This window comes from Pongo abelii, chromosome 18 (genome assembly GCF_028885655.2).
Source record: "Pongo abelii isolate AG06213 chromosome 18, NHGRI_mPonAbe1-v2.0_pri, whole genome shotgun sequence".
Lineage (NCBI taxonomy): Eukaryota > Metazoa > Chordata > Mammalia > Primates > Hominidae > Pongo > Pongo abelii.
In genome coordinates this window covers 11,977,666-11,992,998 of record NC_072003.2, presented here as the reverse complement: position 1 = coordinate 11,992,998, position 15,333 = coordinate 11,977,666, and the positions used below count along the sequence as shown (strand labels likewise).

The following is a 15,333-nucleotide window of genomic DNA, read 5'->3' as shown; positions in this document are numbered from 1 at the left end:
AGTAATCTTTAAGTCTAAGCTTCTTAGCCAAGATACCAACCAGCCCTCCTGGCTTAAGCCCTGGCCCTGATCGATTGTCTTCTCTTTACCTCAGCCCAGTCTCTGACCCCACCCAGCCCCAACCCTACCCAATCCCTGTCTTCACCTAGCCCCTGACCCCACCCAGTCCCTGAACCTACCCAATCCCTGTCTTCACCTAGTCCCTGACTCCACCCAGTCCCTGAACCCACCCAATCCCTGTCTTCACCTAGCCCCCGACCCCACCCAGTCCCTGAACCCACCCAGTCCCTGTCTTCACCTAGTCCCTGACTCCACCTAGCCCCTGACCCCACCCAATCCCTGTCATCACGTAGCCCCTGACTCCACCCAGTTCCTGATCCTGAGGTCCCTAAACATCTGGTGTTTCTAGCTTCCCTGTGTTGGCACGTGTGATGTTCTCGGCTTGGAATTCTCATTCCCGCAGCAGCAATTGCCCCATAATGTCTACTCCTATTTATTGTGAAAAGCCAGCTCAGACACCTCCTTGGAAAGCCTTCCCTGACCACTCTCGCACCCTCAGTTAATGGTTTCCTCCTCTGTGTTGTTTCGTATTTTCAAACCTGCACAATGCCCTTTCTATTCTGTTCTGTGTGTGTGTATATATATATGTATATATGTAGTATTTGTTCACACAAATCTGTGAGCAACTTGAAGACAGTGACTGGGTCATCTTATTCGCGTCTCATCCCTTGGTGCCCAGCATAGGGTAAGACACAATGATTGATTTACAAAGTGATTTGACTTGCATCAGGCTTTGTCCAAAGTGTGGGTTGATATCTTCAAAATTCGGTCAGCAAGCTACAGCTGGAGGGACAAATCTGGCCCACCATCTATTTTTGTAAATAAAGTTTTACTGAGATGAAGCCACATCCATTTTTACATATCTGCGACTGCTCTCGTGCACAGCTGAGTAGTTGCAACAGAGACCATATGGCCCACAAAGCCTAAAATATTTATCATGCAACCCTTTACAGTAAATTCTTACCCATCCTTCCTTTAAAGGACAACAGGGGCCAGGTGTGGTGGCTCATGCCTGTAATCTCAACACTTTGGGAAACTGAGGCAGGGGGATCACTTGAGCCTCGGAGTTCAAGACCAGCCTGGGCAACACAGCAAGACCGTATCTACAAAATATTTTAAAAGTTAGTCGGGCTTGGTGGCCCGTGCCTATAGTCCCAGCTACTCAGGAGGCTGAGATGGGAAGAGTGCTTGAGCCTGGGAGGTCAAGGCTGCAGTGAGCCATGACTGCACCACTGCACTCCAACCTGGGTGACAGAGTGAGACTCTGTCTGGAAAAAAAAAAAAAAAAAAAAAGAATAAAGGACAAACCTGTTTGGACTGGGGGGAGCCTCTGGGTATGTGGTGGGGCATGGAGCTGGGAAGAGGACCGAGAAGCTACTGGGTGGCTTCCTGGGAGTCCAGGGCTTGCAACACACACCTGCTGTGTGGCCCAGGCTGGGAACTCTGCGCAGGTGCATAGTTCAGGAATGACTCCTCCCTCCCTGCAGGGATAACCGGGATGCTCAGCACGCGCTGGAGAGGGACCTTGAGGACAAAAGCTCGGCCCAGTGCATCGATGAGAAGTGCTTTAACCTGAGAAATACGTCAGACTGCATCAGCTTCTTCCATGGCATGGAGAAAATTGACGGCACGTAAGTATCAGACTCCCCCTCCCCATCCCTGGCGTGTCCAACTGGAGTGAGGGCTTCTGCTCCTGCCAATGAATGGCGAAGGGGCATCGTGCACCAGTTAAATGGGAAGTGGTGTGGTTGAACGGGGATCCTCTAGCGCAGGCGGCAGAATCCAAGTCGGGTTAACTTAAGACAACATGGAATTTACCGGAGGGGCTATGTGGGAGCCACGAACTCAAGGGGAAGGCTGGAAGGAAAGGTTCTGGCAGTGGGAGCTGTGTGGTCAGAGCACCTTCATCTTTCCATCCTTGCCCCACTGTTCAAGATCCAAATTTCAGGAAGAGAGAGCATGCCATTGGCTTAGTGAGGGTTGCACAGCCACTGCCACTCAGCAGTTTCACCAAAAAAAAAAAAAAAAAAAAAAAAAATTCCAAAACAAGTGTCAAGCTCGGCAGCGAGGCCAACTGGGGTCAGCTGGTGTTGGTAGTGGTTTAACAGAGTAAATTCTTGCCTGGCCAGGCTTGGTGGCTTACCCCTGTAATCCCAGCCCTTTGGGAGGCCGAGGCTGGAGGATTGCCTGAGGCCAGGAGTTCCAGGAGTTTTCCAGATCAGCCAGCCAGAGAGAGAGAGAGAGAGAGAGAGAGAGGAATCTGGAGCCAGGCTGCCTGGCTTCAAATCCCAGCCTCTAGGCTAACACTGAGCAAGTCACTTCATTTCTTTGGGCCAATTCTGAATCTATACCACTGGGAGAAAATTAGTACCCACTTCCCAGGGCTGCTGTGAGTATGAAAAAGGTGGGTGTGTGAAGTTTTAAGCACAAAGCCTAGTATAGAATAATAACAGCCAACATTTATCAAGTGCTTACTGTGTGACCTCATTTTCTCGTCACAGCAGCTATGAGGTGGTGCCTTCTGTGAGCTTGTCATGATCGTGGGCATATCACAGCATTGTGAGATTTTATGCAGAATGAAAACATGCTTCCCAGTTGGTAGTCTGAGGTCTGAGAGATGCTCAGGATGTGAAAGAGGGTGGAGTCTATCTTAGTTCCACCTTTTTCTGTTAAAAAAAAAAAAAATCCCTAGCACATAGAATTGTGCTTGGCACATGTTGGTATGCAATACATTTTTATCGAATAAAAGAATGAATGAAAGGAGGAAGGGAGGGAAAGAAGAACCATAGGAAGAGAGGAAGGGAAGCGAGAAGGAAGGTGTTCCTTGGCAGTCTCCTTGGCCCAAGCCTGGGGTCACTTTCTGGATCTTACAAATGTTGAAGTGCTGAGGTGACCCTTTGGGACTTCCGGTAATGACAACTCCTGGGGACTTTCCTCCTCTTCCTGACAAAGGTGCTCTCCTCCATGGCACTGGCAAGGTGAGCAGGACTTTGGGGGCTTGGCCTCCCTCATCTGCACAGGGAGTCCAGAGGGTCTCTCTTCCCAAACAGATTCCTCTCTATAAACCTGGCAGCCCCGGAGCCTCCAATTCCCCGGGGCCTGCTACTTAAAGTACCCCATCTAGAGACTCCATCTGGAGAAGAGAGCTGCCATTTGTGGCAACTAATGGCTCCCCAGATGTGCTAGCTTGGGGCTTTGTATTTGTGGTTTTCTTATTTATCTATTTATTTATTTATTTATTTGAGACGGAGTTTCGCTCTTGTTTCCCGAGGTGGAGGGCAATGGTGCGATCTCGGCTCACCACAGCCTGCATCTCCCGGGTTCAAGCGATGCTCGTGCCTCAGCCTCCCGAGTAGCTGGGATTACAGGCACGTGCCACCACGCCCAGCTAATTTTTTTGTATTTTTAGTAGAGATGGGGTTTCTGCATGTTGGTCAGGCTGGTCTCAAACTCCTGACCTCAGATGATCTGCCCGCCTCGGCCTCCCAAAGTGCTTGGATTACAGGTGTGAACCACCACGCCTGGCCTTGGGGTTTTCTTAAAGCAGGACTATGTCTGGACGGATGGAAGAGGACGTTTGGTGACTGTCTGAATTGCAGTATCTCTATTCACTGCAGTTCTTGTTACCATGGATTAACAATGATGATGATGATGATGATGATGATGATGATGATGACAGCGATGATGGCGATGGCAGTAGACACCTTTTTTTTTTTTATTTTAAGACAGAGTCTCACTCTGTCACCAGGCCAGAGTACAGTGGCACGATCTCGGCTCACTGCAACCTCTGCCTCCCAGGTTCAAGTGATTCTCCTGCCTCAGCCTCCTGAGTAGCTAGGACTGCAGGCTCATGCCACCACACCCAGCTAATTTTTGTATTTTTAGTAGAGACGGGGTTTCACCATGTTGGCCAGGAAGAGGCACCTTTTACCTGGTGTTTGCTATGTGGTAGACATTGTGCTGACAGCTTCATGTGCAACATCTCATGAATAATAAACATTTTTCGGGCGCTTACTCTGCCCAGTGCCATGATAAGGACTTCACATTTAAACACTCAGCAACCCTGGGGGTTGGTACCATTATTATCTCCATTTTACAATGAGGAAACTAAGGCTCAGAGAAGTGAATTGATTGGCTCAAGCTCACACAGCAAATGGCAGAGCTGTGATTCTGAATCTGCATTGAATACTGAGCCCGTGTGTTTTACCAGTGGTGCCTTCCTGCCTCTCCAGCAAAGCCAGCTGTCCTCTCCATCTTTAGAGGACGAAGACTCCAGAAAGCACTTCCCCCAACTGAGACACACTGCCTTCTGAGGAGGCAGACTGTCTTTGGCTAATTCCTCCCCAGGGAGAGTGTGATTAAACGGGTTATTTTCTCTGGGGAGCTCAGCTGTCTGCTGCAGGGGAGGACAAGGGCTTAGAGGTTGCTGTTTATGACATTGACACTGTCCCCCCATTCAGAGGCAACAGAGACACTCAAAGTAAATCTGCATGTTTCTCTCTGCTGTCCTTATCGTCTCCTCTTTCCTCAGTATCCTAGGATGGGGTGTTGTTGTGCGGCCTTGAACAAGATGCTTCACTCTCCGAGCCTCAGGTCTTGGTTGGATGAAAGCTCTGAACCTGACTTAGTGCCACTCCTATCGCCAGAAGCCCGAGATGCCTGTTTATTGCTTGATTTTTAACTCCTGCAAAAGCCAGGCAAAACAATCACACACACTATATGATTTTTAAAACTTTCTGTGCACCATGCAACCTAAGTGTGCTTTAAAATGTCTGAAAAGAGGCCGGGCGCGGTGGCTCAGACCCATAATTCCAGCACTTTGGGAGGCCGAGGTGGGCGAATCACGAGGTCAAGAGATCCAAACCATCCTGGTCAACATGGTGAAACCCCATCTCTACTAAAAATACAAAAATTAGCCAAGCGTGATGGCACTCGCCTGTAGTCCCAGCTACATGGGAGGCTGAGGCAGGAGAATTGCTTGAACGTGGGAGACGGAGGTTGCAGTGAGCCGAGATCCTGCCACTCAAGACCTTGAGAAGTTACCCAGGACCTGAAGCCAGCTGAAAGAAATGCAAGCCCTTCCTCAAAGCCTTCCCAGATGAGAAAACCCCACATGGTCCATTGGTTGCTTGTTGCAGGGATTTACATTCTCTGCCAGGAAGAACTTTACTGAGGAGTTCCTCATGTGTCACCACCTCTGAGAAGCCTTCCCTGCCTGCCTTTTTAATGTAGCTTGTGTCCATGTCCATTGATCTCCCCAGATCCATTCTCCAGCTGCCACGCTGTGTGTCCTGCACGGCCGACTGTCCTCTGCAGACCTCTCCTTTGGTTTCCAGATGGTTTCAGCCAGGAGGAGGGGCACCAGCAGAAGACAGAGTGTCGGAGGGGAGAGGCTGCGATTTCTTCTCCTGCTACCTCCTTCCCAGACCCTGTGGTCAACCATGGTTCCTCCTCTTCTGGGGCTTTTATAACTCCTATTGCTTCCTTTTCTCTTGCCCTTTACAGCTGGGATAGTGACAGCTTCATGCATTTTCTTTTTATTTTTTGTGGGGGGACAGGGTCTTACTCTGTTGCCCACGCTGGGGTACAGCGGCGTGATCTCGGCTCACTGCAGTCTCTGACTCCCAGTTCAAGTGATTCTCCTGCCTCAGCCTTCCGAGTAGCTGGGACTACAGGCACGTGCCACCAAACCCGGCTAATTTTTGTATTTTTAGTAGAGACGGGATTTCACCATGTTGGCCAGACTGGTCTCAAACTCCTGACCTCAAGTGATCCGCCCGCCTTGGGCTCCCAAAGTGCTGGGATTATAGCCATGAGCCATCGCATTCAGCACTTCATACATTTTCTAATCCCAGACGATCTGAACACCCTTCCGAGCATTCCATCTATTCCCGTTTACAACCCTGACCATCACTTAATGACAACACTCCATTTGTCTCTTTCATCCTCCTGCTGCTGCTGCTTCTTTTGAGACAGGGTCTTGTTATGCTGCCCAGGCTGGAGTGCAGTGGTGCGATCATGGCTCACTGCAGCCCCAAACTCCTGGGCTCAAGCGATCCTCCCACCTCAGCCTCCCAAGTAGCTGGGACCACAGGCATGCACCACCACACTTAGGTACTTTTTTTTGACTTTTTTTTAATAGAGATGTGGGTTTCACCACATTGCCCAGGCTGGTCTTGAACTCCTGGGCTCAACTGATCTGCCTGCCTCGGCCTCCCAGTGTGCTGGGATTAGACGCATGGCTGGCCCAGCCCTCCAGTTTCTAAATCCCTTCCCAGCACATAACACAATGTGTAACTATCTCCTCACTCACCGTCAATCTCCCTCCTCTGGCACTTAACCGCCATGAGGACACGGATGTTGCCGTTCTTGTTCATGGCTCTCTCCTAAGTGCCTGGAACAATGCTTGGCATGTAGTAGAAGTTGAAGAAATATTCCATGAATGAATGGCAGTGAAAGTAGTGTGGCCACATTCTCATCGCAGAGTTGGGGGGTTCAGGGACCCCAATGCCTGCTTCTTGGCTTGTCCACGTTGTGTTTCTGGTGGTGGTGGTGTGGGTGTTAGGGAAAAGAGCTCTCTGCGGGAGCCCCTCTCTTTGACCCACTCACTGAGTGCCCTTCTGCCAACCAGCTGCTCTCTTTAGGGTCCTCTTGCCTCCCCTGTAAAATGAGGGTATTGGATCTGGACAGTGGTTCTCAACAAGGTGTGACTGCACCCTCCCATTTGGCAGGGTCATTTGGCAATGTCTGGAGCCATTTTTTGGTTGTCACAACGGGGTGGTTGGGGAGCTACTGGCATCTAGTGGGTAGAGGCCAGGGATGCTGCTAAACATCCCAAATGTCCCACAATGCACAGGACAGAGAATAATCCCGACCCAGAGGCCAAGACTGCCAAGGCGGAGAAACCGCAGATTCTGAGGTCTCCCGGGACTGCTGCAACTCACCCTTGTGCCTTTGCAGGATCTCTGTACCCAAGACCTGGGCCAAGTTCAGTAACGACAACATCAAACACTCTCAGAACATGCGGGCCAACTCCATCCGGCTGCGGGAGGAGGCGGAGCACCTCTTTGAGACCTTGTCGGATCAGATGTGGAGGCAGTTCACAGACACCAACCTGGCCTTTAACGCTCGCATCTCCGAGGTGACGGATGTGAAGAATAAGCTGCAGACGCAGCTGGCGAAGGTGAGCAGATCCTCCCAGGACCCCTGCCTTCTTTGCCAAGCCCTCACCCTTCTCCCGTGAATCTGAGTGTTATCTGGGCCAAGCTGGCCCTGCCCCTGGTGCCAAACCAGTACCCTCCCTCCCAAGGTCTGTGGTCTTGTTCTTTCTAAAAGGGGCCAAGGGCTGAGCTTCCTGGGGGGATTTAAGCATCCATAGTCCATCCTGTCTTGCTCACTGGAGGATGGAGCCTGGAGTTTGGCCTAGCTGACCCCAAGATGCTGTGACGCTCCCAGGACCCCTTATTCTCCATCTAAGACCCATGTGGCTGAGCGCGACAGGTGCAGAGAACGGAGCCCAGCAGACCATTGTCTCTGCCACTCCAGCACATCTTCTCCGCCCACAGCAGCATCTTTGGAAGTGTAATCTTTGACTTCCAAAGGCCTAAAGAGTACCGTAACAGCCTAAAGGTTCCATGCTGAGGGGTGGGGTGCTTTTTGGATCTGAGGAGTCTGCAGCACTGCTCGATTCTGTCATCTGCCTGCTATCCCCACACCAGTGTGCCCTTTAGGCGTTTTACGTCATGCTGTTTCACACCTCCGGGTTGGCTCTTGGAGTCCTCTTTGGATGGAATTTATAGTCCCTGCTCAATGCAAATTTAGATTCCCACCGGGTGCCAGATGCTGCGCTAGGCAATAGGAATAAAATGAGGAGCCTTATAAACATGGGCCCTGGCCTCTGGGGACTTGACATTCTCCTGGAAGAACAGTGGTGGCTGTGAAATTTATACACAGAAAGAACTTGGATGATAGTCAAGTCAGAGGGAACTTGCCTTGAATTTATATTTGCAGAACAGTACCCCTTTTTAAGGCCAAGCACAGTGGCTCACACCTGTAATCCCAGCACTTTGGGAGGCTGAGGCGGGCAGATCACTTGAGGCCAGGAATTTGAGACCAGCCTGGCCAACATGGTGAAATCCTGTATCTACTAAAAATACAAAAAATTAGCCAGGTGTGGTGGTGCTTGCCTGTAATCCCAGCTACTTGGGGAGGCTGAGGTGGGAGAACTCACTTGAACTTGGGAGGCAGAGGTTGCAGTGAGCCAAGATCACACCACTGCACTGCAGCCTGGGTGACAGAGCGAGACCCCGTATCAAAAAAAAAAAAAAAAAAAAAAAGAACTGTGCCCTTTTTTATTATGTCTCTATCTTTGGGGGGATTAGTGGACTGCAGGCAGGGTTTGATGGAAATTACAGTGGTAGTTTCAGCCCACCTACATCTGCCACCTTTGGTCTGGTACTCCAAAAGAGACAATAAAATAAATAAATAAAGTTTATTTTTCTTTTCTTCTCTCTCTCTCTCTTTTTTTTTTTTTTTTTTTTTTCTGAGATGATCTTGCTCTGTTGCCCAGGCTGGAGCACAGTGGCACAATCACAGCTCACTGCAGCCTTGAACTCCTGGGCTCAAGCGATCCTCCCACCTCAGCCTCCCAAGTAGCTGAGACTACGTGTGCGTGCCACCACACCTGGCTAAGTTTTTTAGTTTTTTGTAGAGACAGGGTTTCACTATATTGCTTCGGCTGATCTCAAACTCCTGGGCTCAAGCAGTCCTCCCACCTCGGCCTCCCAAAGTGTTGGATTACAGGCGTGAGCCACCATGCCTGGTCTCGAAACAGGAGTTTCCATGAAATCATTGCAACATTTTTATAGGGAGGGAGCAAGGGTGGGTGAGCCAGAGAATTCTCATGGGACCCACACTGGGTGGAGCAGAGAAGCAGGGGACATTGCCACCAAGAACAGATCAACAGGGAGTTGAGCAGCCAAAAGTTGGTGGTAAGAGGATTCCGGAGAGAGCAGCAAGGGCAAAGGATGCGTCCGGGATGAAGCTGGAGGAAGGGGCAGCTGGGTCTGGGTAGGCCTGGTGAAGGGTTTGGATTCCTACCTAAGAACAATGGGGAGCCTTTGAAGATTTTAAGCAGGACAGTGTTTGGATCCAAGCTTGTCCTTTTGTTGATTTCTTTTCTGCCTGGGTGGCTGAAGGGATGCAGAGGTTAAGAATGGATGCAGGGGCTGGGCGTAGTGATCATGCCTGTAATCCCAGCACTTTGGAAGGCAGAGGCAGGAGGATCACTTGAGGTCAGGAGTTCGAGACCAGCCTGGTCAACATAGTGAAACTCCGTCTCTACTAAAAATACAAAAAATCAGCTGGGCGTAGTGGCATGCACCTGTAATTCCAGCTACTCGGGAGGCTGAGGTGGGAGAATCATTTGAACCGAAGAGGCAGAGGTTGCAATGAGCCGAGATCTCACGACTGCACTCCAGCCTGGGCGACAGAGTGAGACTCTGTCTCAAAAAAAAAAAAGAATGGATGGAGTGGTTAGGAGGCTCCAGAAGAGGCCCAGGGAGGGGGAAGGCTGCCTGTGCTGTGGTGGTGACATCAAGTGAAAGAAGGACCAGAAAGGGGTGAGATACCTGGAGAAGGCAAAGTTGGCATCAAGTTGGCCTGTGCACCTTCCCTTTATCTTTTCGTGAACTATTTTCCTATTAATCCTCTAGGACAGGGTTGGCAAACTTTTCCTGTCAAAGGCTAAATGACAACTGTTTTCAGCTTTGCAGGCAATATGGTTTCTGCCCCTATACTGCAAAAGCAGCCGTGGACAATCTGTACACAAATGAGTGTGGCTGTGTTCCAATAAAACCTCACAAAACTAGGCAGTGGGCCGGATTTGGTCCACAGGTTGTAGTTTTGGGAAACCCTGCTCTGGAACTTAGCTCAAAAGTCGCTTCCTCCAGGAATCCTTCCTAAACTCCACGGTTTATTTGCACTCACCATCTCTGGGTGGCCACTGCGTTCTGAGACTGTGTTTTCATTGCTTCTTCCATCTCATATCTTTTGGCTAGAAGCACTGACCCTGAGCCAGACTGCATGGGTGTGATGAATCCTCTATAACCTTGGACAACTTTCTTAACTTCTCTGAGCCTCAGTTTCCTTGTTCGTAGAATGAGGATAAGAATTACTGTCACAAGAGGCTGAGGCAAGGAGGATTGCTTAAGCCTGGGAGGTGGAGGCTGCAGTGAGTTGTGATTGCACCACTGCCCTCCATCCAACCTGGACGACAGAGCAAGACCTTATCTAAAAAAAAAAACAAAACCAAAAATGACTGCCGTGAGGATTATTTGCGTTAATGCAGGTATAACACCTGAAGGAGTGTGGGCACATAGTAGGCACCATGTCTGTGCTAGTGGCTGTGATCTTACTGTACTAGTTGATTTACTTGCCTATATATCTTCAGAGCACTGTCCTGATTTAACCTTGTTCTCCTACTGCTTAGTAACTGCCTGATACTCCTTACATCTTTGTGCAACGAATGGAAGGAATCTACAACGTTGAGGTGGTTTTTTTGAGACAGTCTCGCTCTGTAGCCCAGGCTGGAGTACAGTGGCGCAATCTCAGCTCACTGCAACCTCTGCCTCCCTGGTTCAAGCAATTCTCCTGCCTCAGCCTCCTGAGTAGCTGGGATTACAGATATCCCCTCACCACGCCCCAGCAAATTTTTGTATTTTTTGTAGTGATGGGGTTTTGCCATATTATCCAGGCTGGTCTTGAACTTCTGGGCTCAGGTCCCCTGGGCTCAAGTGATCCGCCTGCCTCTGCCTCCCAAAGTGCTGGAATTACAGGTGTGAGCCAGCATGCCCAGCCTACAATGTTGAGTTTTGTACTGAGGTTTTTTTTTAAAGAATGAAGCATGCATGAATGAATGCTTTTAATGTCTCCTTTTTTTCATGCAAAAATCCATTTTTATTATCGTAAAATACACATAACATAAAACTTAGCATTTTAACCACTCTTAAGCGTACAGTTCTGTGGCATTAAGTACATTTACACGTTGTGCATCCATCACCACCATCCATCTCCAGAACTTTTCCATCTTCCCAATCTGAAACTCTGCACCCATTAAACACTCCCTCCCCTTTTCCATCTCCCCCCATATCTATGGTGGTATGGTTTGGCTGTGTTTCCACCCAGATCTCATCTTGAATTATAGCTCCCATAAACCCCATGTGTCAGTGGGAGGGAACCGGTGGGAGGTAATTGAATCACCGGGGCAGGGTTTTCCCGTGCTGTTCTGGTGATAGTGAGTAAGTCTCATGAGACCTGGTGGTTCTATAAAAGGGAGTTGCCCTGCGCATTCTTTTGCCTGCTGCCATGTTAGACGTGCCTTTGCTCCTCCTCTGCCTTGCACCATGATTGTGAGGCCTTCCTAGTCATGTGGAACTGTGAGTCCATTAAATCTCTTTTTCTTTATAAATTTCCCAGTCTTGGGTATGTCTTTATTAGCAGCATGAGAACAGATGAATATAAGCAACCTCTGTTCTGCTTTCTGTCTCTGGGAATTTGACTACTCTATGGACCTCATATAAGTGGATCCATACAGTAGTTGTCCTTCTGTGACTGGTTAATTTCACTTGACATAATGTCTTCAAGGCTCATCCATGTTTTAGCATGTGTCAGAATTTCCTTCCTTTTCAAGTCAGAATAATATTCCATTGTCTGTCTATACCACATTTTCTTTATCCATTCATCCATTTATGGACACTTGGTGGCATCCATCTTTTGGTTCTTGTGCATCTTCTTTTAATGAGGCATCTCATATGGTGGATCAAATGTAGTTCATTGTCATGTTTCATTGCCTGAAGTTTGTGGTCTGGGGATGACTTGGGAAGGCTCTTTTAGTTGGCTATTGGTACCTGGTTTCTCACCTGTGAAACAGCGATAAGAATTTCTACATGGTAACGTTACTGTATTAATGAATTAATCTCTGGAGCTCTTAAAACAGTGCTTGACAAATGATAAACACTCAGTAAAAGTGAACTGTAAGTATTAATATAATTACTGATGGAGAGAGAAAGGATCTTTTGAATGGAGGTGGGGAGAGCAAAACCTTTTCCCTTTCCAAATTCCTCTAGTGAGGATCCCTTGAGCCCAGGAGTTTGATGCTGCAGTGAGCTATGATCGTGGCACTGCACTCCAGCCTGGATGACAGAGCAAGACCTTGTCTCTAAAAAATTAAAATTAAAATAAGTTGAAATAAATAAATAAATAAATAAATAAATAAAAATAAAAATTCCTCCAGGGAAGTTTTGAATTATTACTAACAACCTCATCACTGCAGACTGGAGGGTTTTTGCAACCTCATGGATTTTTATTAATAGTCATAATTTAATCACCAGCTGTTCTGCAAATAAGCTAGCACCCAACTGAAATGCACCAAACTCCAACCCTACACTATTGACATTTTCCTGAGCAAGGATTTGTCTTCTGGTTGGTGAATTTCACATGGTGTTTTTCTAAAATAATAAAGAAATTTGACACAGTGAAGATAAATATATAGCAACCATTTCACCTTTCAACAGTTTACTTTGGCTAGAGGATTTGAAATGCTCTCTTTTTTTGAGATGGAGTCTCACTCTGCCGCACAGGCTGGAGTGCAGTGACAAGATCTTGGCTTACTGCAACCTCTGCCTTCCAGGTTCAAGCGATTCTCCTGCCTCAGCCTCCTGAGTAGCTGGGCGCCTGCCACCATGCTCAGCTAATTTTTGTATTTTTAGTAGAGATGAGGTTTCACCGTGATGACCAGGCCGGTCTCAAACTCCTGATCCCAGGTGATCCACCCGCCTTGGCCTGCCAAAGTGCTGGGATTACAGGCTTTAGCCACTGTGCCCGGACTGAAATGCTCTCTTTAAAAATGTAACTGTTATTAGTTGAGCTCAGCCTGATTCTCCTTGGCAAAAGGCATTTCTGGAAAATTCCAAGTGCCCATCCTTATCTGTGCTGCAAGGCAGTTATTTCCCAAGTGGTCATAGGAATCCACCTTGTAAGGCCAGATCTACACAGCTCCACATGCAGACAGTGGTTTGGGGCTGTGCAGACAGCCTCATCTGTTCACCGGGATGCTAGAGTTCTGTCACCTCGGCCATACCCCACGCTTGCCCCGGGGCCTCATCCTTGCACTTTGAGGCTCCATGTATCACTGTGTCGTACTGACCACTGCTAGCAGAGAAGCTGGTGACTTCTCTGGACTAAAGAAGTTGGTGGCCACAGAGTTGGTTGCTGCCTTTGAGTGCTGATTCCTCTGAGACCCAGGGCCCTGGAAACTTCCAGAAAAACAACCCCTCATTTACATGCAATTACCCAAGTGAATGTGCATTTGAGTGGGGGATCTCTTAATGTGTGGGGGGAAAAGATGCACAAATATGGTTTTTGGGGTAGGATGTGTGGGGTCAGGGGTACTTCTATGGAGAAAGTGCTTATCCTGACGTTGTGGGAACTACACCCTGGCAGGTGAAATATTACATGTGTTACATGGATGTAGCATTAATATCACTGAATCATACAATGAGAAGGTTATTCCTTCTTCATTGCTTCTGACCATCTCAAAAGTGCTAGAATGCCTTCCTTACCTCTTTTAACACCTGCCAATCTCCCTTTTATAATTTTTTTTTGGAGACAAGGTCTCTCTTTATTGCCCAGGCTGGAGTGCAGTGGCGCGATCTCGGCTCACTGCAACCTCCGCCTGCCTGGTTCAAGTGATTCTCCTGCCTCAGCTTTCCGAGTAGCTGGATTACAGGCGTGCACCACCTTGCCCAGCTAATTTTTTTGTGTGTATATTTAGTAGAGATAGGGTTTAACCATGTTGGTCAGGCTGGTCTTCAGGTGATCCACCGGCCTCGGCCTCCCAAAGTGCTAGGATTACAGGTGTGAGCTACCGTGCGTGGCCTCACCTGTTGATAAACATTTGAGTTGTTTCCAGTTTGGGGCTGTTACAAATAAAGCTGCTGTGAACACTCATGTACACATAGTTGTATGCACTCTCATAGAGTTCAAAAAATATTTGGTAAAAAATGGGGATTTCACATAAAAAAATTTCAGATTTCCATCATCTCTTGAAAAATTAGTAGCTCTAGCAATTCAGAGCTCATGTTTCTACAAGGGAACAGTGGGTAAGGGTTGAGTGGCTGCTGCCTCTCTTTGGGGTCAGGTGCTCCAATTAGCCTCAGGCCCCACCACTCCCTATTAGAGCGCACTTCCCTCATTTGCATTATTTACTTGATCCTGTAGCCTGTATTTGTGCATTCTGCTTTATATATCAGAGGAAATTCAGAGAGGCAGATAAACAAAACATCCAGGCATAGGAAGAGTTTGAACAGAACAGAGAAGGGCTATGAATTTTAACCTCGAAGGGCTTTTGTTTCGTTCTGAAGTTTCTTTGGGGTTTTGACTCCCAAGCAGCCATTGTTAGCATCAGCAAAACCACCCCTTCCCAGGAAGGCCTGGTCAGGAAGGCCTGGCATCTGAGGGGTGAGGGCCCCTGCTGGTGATCTGAGGCCCTGCATGTCTACTGCCAACCCCTCTGTTTGTCCAAGGAGGTCTGGAACCCATTGTGCAGTGGGAAATGCTTTTGTGCTTTGCAGCCGATTCCTTCCAGCACCGGAGCCTGCAGCCAAGCTACTGACGGCTGGTTTCTAAAACCGGCCCAGCCCTGGGGAAGTGGAGCTGGCAGCCTGGCCCTGTGCTACCCTCCTCATGAAACACCACTGCATCCCGGGGAGAAAGTCTCTCTTTTCTGATGGTGTCACGGAGGAAGACTCATCATGATGCCAACCTTTCTTTAACACCTATCCTTCCTTTGCCCATCTACCTTTCTAACAAAGGCATCAGGCCTCAGGCTTAGAAGCTTTGGAAAGCAATAGAACCTAGATACAATTATTAACTTCTTTTTCCAGCTAGGTGTGGTGGCTCACATCTGTAATCCCAGCACTTTGGGAAGCCGAGGCAGGCAGATCACCTGAGGTCAGGAGTTCCAGATAAGCCTGGCCAACATGGTGAAACCCCCGTCTCTACTAAAAATACAAAAATTAGCTGGGCGTGGTGGCGCATGCCTGTAGTTCCAGCTACTTGGGAGGCTGAGGCAGGGAATGACTTGAACCTGGGAGGTGGAGGTTGCGGTGAGCCAAGATCATGCCACTGCACTCCAGCCTGGGTGACAGAGCGAGTCTCCATCTCAAAAAAAAAAAAAAAAAAAAAAAGAATTATTAACTTATTTTTCCCATTTTC

At 48.4% G+C, this 15,333-nt stretch overlaps 1 protein-coding gene across 8 annotated transcripts in view; it reads left to right on the top strand.

The window, feature by feature from the left end:
• Nucleotides 1-15,333, top strand: part of TEKT5 (tektin 5) — a 116,761-nt gene that overhangs the window by 59,444 nt on the left and 41,984 nt on the right. For all 8 annotated transcript variants that reach the window (XM_063717186.1, XM_063717189.1, XM_063717185.1 and 5 more), the window contains 2 exons: nt 1,548-1,691; nt 7,021-7,243. In XM_063717186.1, coding sequence (XP_063573256.1) covers nt 1,548-1,691; nt 7,021-7,243 — 367 coding nt within the window. The remainder of the gene's footprint in view (nt 1-1,547; nt 1,692-7,020; nt 7,244-15,333) is intronic.